Source organism: Triticum dicoccoides, chromosome 3B (assembly GCF_002162155.2).
Source record: "Triticum dicoccoides isolate Atlit2015 ecotype Zavitan chromosome 3B, WEW_v2.0, whole genome shotgun sequence".
In the NCBI taxonomy this organism is placed as follows: Eukaryota; Viridiplantae; Streptophyta; class Magnoliopsida; order Poales; family Poaceae; genus Triticum; species Triticum dicoccoides.
In genome coordinates this window covers 477418576-477429228 of record NC_041385.1, presented here as the reverse complement: position 1 = coordinate 477429228, position 10653 = coordinate 477418576, and the positions used below count along the sequence as shown (strand labels likewise).

General features: G+C 45.9%; 1 protein-coding gene across 1 annotated transcript; it reads right to left on the bottom strand.

Annotated features, from left to right (window-relative positions):
- Nucleotides 1–8095: 8095 nt before the first annotated feature.
- LOC119276629 (salicylate carboxymethyltransferase-like) lies at nucleotides 8096–10434 on the bottom strand. Its single transcript, XM_037557757.1, has 2 exons — nucleotides 10356–10434; nucleotides 8096–9432 (listed from the first exon to the last, which is right to left on the bottom strand). The coding sequence occupies exon 2, from the start codon at nucleotides 9371–9373 to the stop codon at nucleotides 8234–8236; it is 1140 nt and encodes a 379-aa protein (XP_037413654.1). The 5' UTR covers nucleotides 9374–9432; nucleotides 10356–10434; the 3' UTR covers nucleotides 8096–8233.
- Nucleotides 10435–10653: the final 219 nt, after the last annotated feature.

The following is a 10653-nucleotide window of genomic DNA, read 5'->3' as shown; positions in this document are numbered from 1 at the left end:
CACTATTCCCTCCATGATATATCTACCCTTGATAAAGGCAGTTTGGGTTTTGGAAATCACAGGGGACCTGAAGACTTGTTACACTTGAGGACTATGAATCCTCCAGCCAGTTAGACGTCGCGTTCTGAGAATCCAAGAGTCATTGTGGATTGCCAGCGAACGAAGTCTGTGAAGGTTCGGAAGTCTACCTTGAAGACTTACCAGAGTGATTGGGCAAGGACTGGGTATCCTTAGCTCAGGGGGAATAAGGTGAAGACACGGTCTTCTTAGTTCAATCTCAGCTTCCCTAACCAGATGTACAGTTGTCACAGCAACGGGAACTGGTCTACCAAATCCTTGTCTTCACCAAGAAATTGGTTCTATCCCCTACTCTCATTACTCTTAAGTTTGTCTTTGTGAAGTCATTTCCTGCTTGCCTGATTCATTTGACTTCACTGTGTGAAGACTTTTATCTATTTGGCTTCGTACTATCTTCCATTCAGATCCTGTCTACCTAGTTGCAGTTAGCCTTCATGCTTTCACCGTATTGTATGCTTGACTAATGCTTGCCTAGTGTAGTTTTCATTTTGTTGCTTACTATATAGGTTCAGTTTACTTGTTTGTCTTCAAAGCCACAGTGTTTCGAAGACTTCCATAAAAATCGCCTATGCACCCCCCCTCTAGTCGATAACTAGCACTTTCAGTAGGGCACGCCCCCAAGCTGGTCGCTTCATCGTGAGTCTTCTGGTCCTTCCTCGAAGCTTCGGGAGTCTCTTTTGGTCCATAAAAAATCACCATAAATTTTCAGCCCAATTCGAGAACTTTTATATCTGCACAAAAAACGACACCACAGTAGTTCTGCTGAAAACAACATCAGTCCGAGTTAGTTCCATTCAAATCATACCAAAACCATATTTTTTTTGTAAACATGGAATGAATACTTCATAAATTATAGATACGTTGGAGACGTATCACCCTCTAAGAGATCTTCATCCTGAGGATTGACCTTGAGAAGGCATATGATGGAGTTAGCTCGGACTTTCTAGAGGATGTTATGGAGTAGGAACATGAACTATTGTTTGATGGCTAAGTTGGTATGGACAATTATCATAGGCTAGGGGACATGTCATAAGATTTAATTCTTAACAAATATCTTCGCCTAGCCCCTTTGGGCTTTGGCAATGGGGGTTTATGCTACAAGGTCCCAATTCTGGAAGTCTCTAGTGAAGGTTCTTCACCTCCTACAAACTTGCGTATTGCATGAGGTTATGAACGGCCAGGCTACAATGCCACATGCTTTTCTGGATTACTGGATTGGCGCCACTCCACTTCTAGCTGCTTTTGTGGGCCTGTTTGCGATTGAAGATGACCCTGAAATCCTAGTAGATGATGTTTGCATCTAAGGTCAGTGGAGAACTCTTTACCGCCACAAGCTAGGACCCGTAAAGGTGGCCTAGTGGCAACATTTGGTGAGTCTACTTGCCACCCGTACTCTTAGCCCTGAGCCTGACTCCTTCCGGTGGAAGTTGGAACCACTCCGAATGTTTACTATGGGCTCCTTACTCCATGCCCTCCATGAAGGAGTTGATACGTCCATTTTGCATCATGTTTTCCTACTGCTATTTATGTTGTTTTATTGTATAATAATGCTTTTTGGAGTAATTCTAATGCCTTTTCTCTCATAATATGCAAGGTATGCATAAAGGGGGAGAATTCTGGCAGCTGGAAATCTGGACCTGAAAAGGCTACGTCAAGCTACCTATTCTGCACAACTCCAAATGAGCTGAAACTTCCTGAGGATTTTTTCTGGAATATTTAAGAATTATTGGAGCAAATAAGTACCAGAGGGGGGCCACCAGGTGGGCACAACCCACCTGGGCGCGCCAGGAGGCCCAGGCGCGCCTTGGTGGGTGCTTCCCTCCTCGGCCCACCTCCAGTGCCCATCTTCCGGTATATAAGTCATTTTGACCTATAAAAAATCAGGGGAGGACTTTCGGGACGAAGCGTCCCCTTGAGGCGGAACTTGGGCAGGAGCACTTTTGCCCCTCAGCAGAGCGATTCCATAGGAGAACTTCCCTCCCGGAGGGGGAAATCATCGTCATCATCATCACCAACAACTCTCCCATCTTGGGGAGAGCTATCTTCATCAGCATCTTTAACAACACCAACTCCTCTCAAACCCCAATCCATCTCTTGTGTTCAATCTTTGTATCAAAACTATAGATTGGTGCTTGTGGGTGACTAGTAGTGCTATTACATCTTGTAGTTGATTACTATATGGTTTATTTGGTGGAAGATTATATGTTCAGATCCATTATGCTATTTAATACCCCTCTAATCTTGAGCATGATTATCATTTATGAGTAGTTACTTCGTTCTTGAGGTCATGGGAGAAATCGTGTTGCAAGTAATCATGTGAACTTGATATGTGTTCGATATTTTGATAATATGTATGTTGTCATTCTCTTAGTGGTGTCATGTGAACATCGACTATATGACACTTCACCATATTTGGTCCTAAGGGAATGCATTGTGGAGTAGTTATTAGATGGTGGGTTGCGAGAGTGACAGAAGCTTAAACCCCAGTTTATGCGCTATTCCGTAAGGGACCGATTGGATCCAAAATTTTAATGCTATGATTAGAATTTATTCTAAATACTTTTCTCGTAGTTACGAATGTTTGCGAGAGGGTTAATCATAAGTAGGAGGTTTGTTCAAGTAAGAACAACACCTAAGCACCGGTCAACCCACATATCAAATTATCAAAGTACCGAACATGAATTAAGCCAACATGATGAAAGTGACTAGATGAAATTCCCGTGTACCCTCAAGAACACTTTTCTTATCATAAGAAACTGTTTTGGCTTGTCCTTTGCCTCAAAAGGATTGGGCTACCTTGTTGCACTTTTGTTACTACTATCGTTACTTGCTCGTTACAAATTATCTTGCTATCAAACTCCCTCCGCTACTTACAATTTTAGCACTTGCAGACATTACCTTGCTGAAAACCACTTGTCATTTCCTTCTGCTCCTCGTTGGGTCCGACACTCTTACTTATCGAAAAGGCTACAATTGACCCCATATACTTGTGGGTCATCAGTGGACTTTCATACCCTTAGTAATATGCTATCGGGGATGACTCAACGGGTTACTTGGGTTGGCTTTGTTGCTATTTCTTGGATGATGTGGCGAATAGAAAATGGAACCCTATTTAAAGTATATTCATCGATCATCCTATTGACTACATATATATAATATAACTATTTTTCTACAGCTCTCATTGCCATTCAACAAGACCCAGGATTTGTCGACCCTTGAGACACTCATCCGACGTATCTGATGACACGCTTCAACACCCAGGGTGGAGCTCCTGGGGGTGCAGTCTAAGGGGCATCGTTGTCGCTAATGGGTATCAAGCATGTGTGTGTGTGCGAGCACGCACGCACATACATGTGTGAGTGTTTCTGCTTATGAGCCAAGAACCCATTGTTGTGTTTGTATCACGGTGTCTTGATTGTATTTTGGCTCTTGAGCCTGACTTGTGCCTTTTCTTTCAGACCCTTATCCTATAAACCAGCATCAGCTCGCTAAAATCAGGCAGGTGCCTCATTTCTAAATCTACATGGGAATATCATTAGTCCATCTCGTGTGTACGAAACATGGCTCTCAACACGATGTCCAACCAGGTCATGCTAAAAGGCTGGTGATAGGAGCCGATCGACAGGCGCCAGCCTCGACCGGTCTCATCCTACACCATACAATGTGACGTCTCCCACACGTCAAGTCTTCCCTCCTCACTTGGTTCCCCCACATAGTTTCATCCCACCCACCCCCCTTCCCACCCAAAAAAGAAGATCACAACAACGCGCACGGGAGGGAGGCGACCGCGAGTGCTGCTGACCCCTGCCTAGCACATGCGCGTGCACGATCAATATCGAAGCATCGCTGCCCCACCGGCTCGCTGCCTCTCTTCACCGTTGATCATCACACCTAGCGTCACACGGCGTGCCCAATGTCACGCTTGTAGCACGACTGAAGCCTGTTCCGACATACATCGCCATTGATCCCAGCAAACGAAGTCACCGATTCTAGCATTCCATCGGTCTCCCCACAAATGATGGCATTGATTCCAGAATTGACACCGCCGCACCCAACAATCGAAGTCACCGGTCCCAACAAATGACCATCCCATCGCAACATTCAGCGCCACCATCCCAAAAGTTAATGTTATTGGTTCTAGCAAGATGTCGCTAGTTCCAGCAATGGATGTTGCTAGTCGCAGCTTCAGCCGCTGCAGATCGTAGCAAAAGTTGTTGCTGGTTCCAGGAAAAGTCGTAACTATTTCCAAACGAAGAAAGGATTGCGACAAGGTGACCCAACATCGCCCATGCTATTCAATATAGTGGCAGATATGCTAGCGGTCATGATTGAGCGTGCTAAGGTTGATGGCCAAATTGATGGGGTGGTGAATCATCTAGTTGATGGTGGTCTCTCCATCCTTCAATATGCTGACGATACAATTCTCTTTATGGATCATGACCTCGAGAAAGCAAGAAATCTGGAATTAATTTTATCAGCATTCGAGCAACTCTCAGGGCTTAAGATCAATTTCCATAAAAGTGAATTATTTTGTTTTGGTGTGGCTCAAGACGAGGCCCATCTGTATGCTGACCTATTCGGATGCAGGTTGGGCCAGTTTCCGATCACTTATTTGGGGATACCGATACATTATCGGAGACTCACAAATGCTGAATGGAAATACATCAAGGAGAGACTACAAAAAAGACTTAGTAGTTGGAAAGGTAAACTGCTATCTCTGGGTGGAAGGTTGGTCCTCATAAATTCAGTACTAAGTAATATGGTACTATATATGATTTCCTTCTTCCAGTTGCCGAAAGGAGTATTACATAGATTGGATTACTTCCGATCGAGATTCTTTTGGCAAGGAGATAGCGAGAGAAAGAAATATCGACTGGCTAAATGGAGTGTGGTTTGCCGTCCCAAGGACCAAGGCGGGTTGGGCATTCATGACCTTGAGGTTAAGAATAGGGCCCTTCTCGGCAAATGGTTGTTTAAGTTATTGACGGAAGATGGTGTATGGCAAACCCTCCTTAGAAGAAAATATGTGGGTTCAAAGGCGGTATCACAAGTATACTGGAAGTCTGGGGACTCCCATTTTTGGGCGGGACTAATGGCAACGAAGAAACATTTCTTCCGCTATGGGTCCTTCTTGATTAAGGATGGCTCGGAAATTAGATTCTGGGAGGATAAGTGGCTAGGTAATGCTACACTCCGTGAACAATATCCAGCTCTATATAATATTGTGCGTCACAAGGGTGATACTATCGCCAAGGTTTTGGAATCATTTCCGCCAAATGTGACGTTCAGAAGGGATTTAATTAGACCTAGACTCCAATCGTGGAACATACTACTCCAGCGGTTAGCCACGGTACAGTTGTCACAAGGGTCTGATGTATTTCATTGGAACCTACATGGGAATGGGAAATTCTCAGTGGATTCTATGTGTAGAGCTTTGATCCAGTCTGACGTGCCAGTTGATAATAATAAGAAGATCTAGAAGATGAAGATACCTCTTAAGAATAAAATCTTTGCATGGTATCTTCGTCGTGAAGTCATTCTTACTAAAGATAACCTTATTAAGAGGAATTGGCATGGAAGTACACAATGTGTCTTTTGTCCGCATGATGAGACAATAAAACATTTATTCTTCCAATGTAAATTGGCTCGTTCTATATGGTTAGTCATCCAAATAGCGTCTGGTTTGTATCCTCCCTGTAGTGTTGCTAATATATTTGGCAATTGGGTACATGGGATTGATCACAAGTTTAGAACTCTTATCAGGGTGGGAGCGCTTGACGTGATTTGGTCCTTTGGCTATGTAGAAATGACAAAGTTTCTAGTGATAAAAGTACTTCTCTTATGCAGGTTATCTACAGATGTACCGGGACTTCGTTTATGGTCCTCTCTACAACGAGTGGAGAATCGAGACCTGTTTATGGAGGTGTGTACACGATTGGAGGCTTCGGCGAGGGATATTTTTATCCAACGTGGGTGGCAGCATGATCTTAGGATTGGGCCACCTTCAGTTTAGGCGTTATACAGATTTCATTTTCCTTATATATCGCCTTTTTCTTTTATTTTGCCTTGGTGTGAGAACTTTGTTGACTGTGTGCATCTTAATTATGCAGAGGCCAGGTGTAATGCTTAAACCTTTTAAGTAATAAAGCGCCCCTTTTCGAAAAATTGGTTGCAGCAAAAAGCCCTATGGTGCACCGGTCGTAGCATTGCAATGCACGCACTCGCAATAGTCACTGGCCCACGGCACCCGCCCATCGCCTGTAGTGGCTACTCACAAATCACCGGCGGAGGCTCGCAACTCGTGGTGAGAGATGGGATGGGGAGGTTGGCGTGCTCTGCGCGGGGAAAGGCTGGCCCCAGCACACACAGGTAGGGCTATGAGTAGTAGTTGGTTGTGGTGCACGGTGGGAGGCAAATCAGGGAAGAAGTTGGCACGGACATGGATTTGCGCGATGGTGAGAAAGAAAAGAGAACACGGGAATGAGCGGGCACGAAAGATAGAGAAGAACATTAGGCAGTGTAGAGAAGAACATTAGGTTGGTCATGGTGGTAGTAACATAGATGCCACATAAGTAAAAATGGTGAGGTGGCAAGCAGTTAATGAGAGGGACAAATAGAGTAACATAAGACCTCTTTCAATGCAAAAGTGCTTAGGCTGGTCATAGTGGGAGTAACATAGGTAGTAACATAGATGCCACATAAGCAAAAATGGTGATGTGGCAAGTAGTTAATGAGGAGAGAGGCAAATAGAGTAACATAATATGTTACCATCACATAGCGGTTTCCAATGCATAATGAGTCTACAAAGTAATAAATGAAGGCAACTATGTTACCACACCTATGACACTACCCACTATGAAGGTAGTAACATAGACTAGTAACATATGTATGTTACTAGTCTAAGTTACTCCCCACTATGACCAGCCTTACATGAGGTGCTAAGTGCATTAAATAGCTTAGCAACTCAACTCCCCATGCATAGGTGCTTAACTTGTTGCTCATAAGCTCATTTTATTTAATGATCTAGCACCTAAACTCTTCCATGCATTGGTCACCTTCTTTGATTTAAGTGGTTTGCGTAGGTTCACGTGCTTGGCATTGGTTCTTTCTGGGTCACCAAACTGCTCTCTTCCATCCTTAAGGCTGGTCATAATGGGGAGTAACTTAGACTAGTAACATACATATGTTACTAGTCTATGTTACTACCTTCATAGTGGGTAGTGTCATAGGTGTGGTAACATAGTTGCCTTCATTTATTACTTTGTAGACTCATTATGCATTGGAAACCGCTATGTGATGGTAACATATTATGTTACTCTATTTGCCTCTCTCCTCATTAACTACTTGCCACATCATCATTTTTGCTTATGTGGCATCTATGTTACTACCTATGTTACTCCCACTATGAGGCTGGTCATAGTGGGGAGTAACTTAGACTAGTAACATACATATGTTACCTGTCTATGTTACTACCTTCATAGTGGGTAGTGTCATAGATGTGGTAACATAGTTGCCTTCATTTATTACTTTGTAGACTCATTATGCATTGGAAACCGCTATGTGATGGTAACATATTATGTTACTCTATTTGCCTCTCTCCTCATTAACTACTTGCCACATCATCATTTTTGCTTATGTGGCATCTATGTTACTACCTATGTTACTCCCACTATGACCAGCCTGACCAGCCTAATTGTTGTGCCATGTCATTTTTTCGCTTATGTGGCATGCTTAGCACCTGTCCATCGTGGAGCGCTGGAATAGGCCTATTATGTTACCATCACATAGCGATTTTCAAATGCAAAATGAGTCTACACAGTAATAAATGAACACATCTATGTTACCACGCATATGACATTAACCACTATGAAGATAGTAACATATGCATGTTACTAGTCCAAGTTACTCTCTTCGTCCTGTCACAAGTGGGCTCCACAGCCACGTGGCGTAAAGCTGAAGAGACAAAAGATGCACACATGGAGGCGCTCCCGGTTGGCCGATTTTAAACATTTTCCCATGATAAATGTGACTTGCTGCCAATTACTGCTATTTTTTTGTTGACAAACTGCTACACTAAACAATACAGAATATGACAATAGAACAGAGTCAAACCTAAACTTGCTAAAGAAAAATACAGTCAGTAGGCAGACTCGAGTCACAACCTGGTGAGGACTACCCCTATCTGGACACTCTTGACCTCTTCCCTCTCCATGGACTCGGTGACGAGCTGTGTGTACTTGTGGAACAGCGCGTCGACGATGTCGGGGCCGAAGTGGTGGCTGAGCATGGACTCCTGGATGGCCCTGATCGCCATGGACACCGTCCTGCCGTCCTCCTTGGCGTCGCCGCTGCTGCTGAGGTTGATCTCGTACGTCTGCACGTAGTCGAGGCTGAAGGACCCCTCGAGCCGCACCTCCACCTCGATCTCCTGCAGCGACGGCGCGTAGAACGGCACGTTGTAGGCGTCCACCTTGTCCTGCTCCACCAGCCCCTGCGACACGAGCGCTGCGAAGGACTCGGAGAGGAGCTCCCACAGGAAGGTCGTCCTCCGGTCGACGCAGTCGTCGGTCTGCCTGCCGAGCATGGCCAGAACCATCCGGCCGCCGGGGAAGACCTCGGCGGCGCGCGACTTGAGGAACAGGCTGAAGTCCCTCTGGAACTGCCTCCGGTAGGCCACGGACACGGCGGGAGGGCTCGTGCTCGATATGTACATCTTCCCCTTGTTGATCGGCGTCTTGGCCTCGTCGAAGAGGCCCGGCGGGACCTGAGAGAGCCAGTGCAGGCTGGAGCAGGAGCAGATGAAGTGCACGCTGGTCCTCGGGAACAGCCTCCCGTAGAAGGACCCGGGCACGCCGGAGAGGAACACCATCGGCCGGCCCCACTCGTCGGACTTGGCGGCGGACTTAAGCCTGTGGGTGAACTCCGGCAGGCTGAAGAAGATGGTGTTGAAGTCGTTGGTCGGGAGGTCGTTGAGGAGCACCGAGAACTCCGGCGGCGGCTGCGATGACCGGCAGCAGACCTTGCCGACGCCTCCGATGATGTCCTCCACCAGGCAGAGCGCGTTGGGGCCCGAGGAGCACCCGAGGTCGGCCACCGTGAACCTCTCCGGCATCTGGGAGATGTACACGTCAGTTGCCGAGTTGATGATGAGGCTCTTGAGGGTGTCCATGCCCCTTTTCTGGAGCGAAGAGTTCTGCGCGTAGCTGGTCTCGTCCAGGCCTTCTTTCATGTGGAGGATGGTCTCCACGTCCATGAACGGGAGCTTGTCGGAGCAGTGGAGCAAAGAGGAAGCCATTGCCGGCTACTGTGTGGTAGTGGACCGTCTCTCAAGTTTCAAGAATTAATGCCTTCTACCTGTAATGCAGTGCATATATACACGGTCAGAACTCTGGTTAATTGTGTAGTACATCATCATTTCGCACAAATTATACCCTGCCCTGCCCACGGTAGGTGTAAACAAATATTCTCGAGGCATCTGTCTAGGCCGCTTTGCCCAATGAGAGCGTGATATGTCCAACTGAGATATCCTTTTTGGCTGGGTTTGGTGTGACTGATTGAGAAGCCAGGTTCAGATAAAGTACAATACTGTCAAGCTTTAAGTACATGGTCTGTGATTCGCTGTTATCATATCATGCATGGTGCTAGATTTGACCCTCAGGTGAAACCAAGTGAAAGTGTGGCGAGAGAGAGAGAAAAGGTGCTGCAAGCAGCAAAACAACTGGTGAAAACCTTTTCCTTTTGGAATATATAAAAAGAAAGAATGGGAGAAATAAATTTATGCGCCATGTTCCCTCGCCAGCAAGTGGCTGAAAACCTGAGTCAACCCGAGGAAAGGATAGCTCAATTGGTGCCCTGTCTCTACTATGAGTCTATGACTCCTATGCAGGCATGGTCGCAACTCAGAGACATATCCATGCCTTTTCTAAGCAAGATTTTGTTCTTGCAATTAGGAAAGGACAACATTCCCATGCCCGAATGGACAAATGGGTGCAATTCCTGAAAGCATGCCCACTTTGCTAACAGGCATTTCCATGTGCAAAAAGCCTCTCTTTTCAGCGCTTCGTTTCAGAAATGGAAGGTTCTTGATTGAACACAAGCGGGAGAAGTGGATAAACACGGACTAATTGAACGAACGCAGAGCACAAATTAAGCCATCCTCTAGCTGCCTAGCAACACCACCCATGGGGACAGGGGCAGGCAATGCTGTTTGCAAGCCTAGTACTGATATGCACGCCACCCATTTCAGAGCCAGACCAAGCAGATTGCCAAGAACTTACCTTTGGGTCTCAGGCAGACAGTATCCGCTGGTCTCCTCTCCAAGCTGCTCTGCTTTGCTTGGTTAGCAGGTTGGGTGGTTTGGCATCTGCAGTGCTCGCGGCTCGTGGAATTTATAGGCAGGCAAATGGAATCAGAATAGTTGAGTTGCGAGAGGCTGCCCCCACTTGCGCACAACTGTAGTCGTAAAAATGACCACCACCACCACCATGTCCATGCTCGGCTCCACACCGTTGGCTTCCGTATGGAGAAAAATATCAGCATGTCTCTCGCTTTTCTAGTAGTATATCATATTCTTAT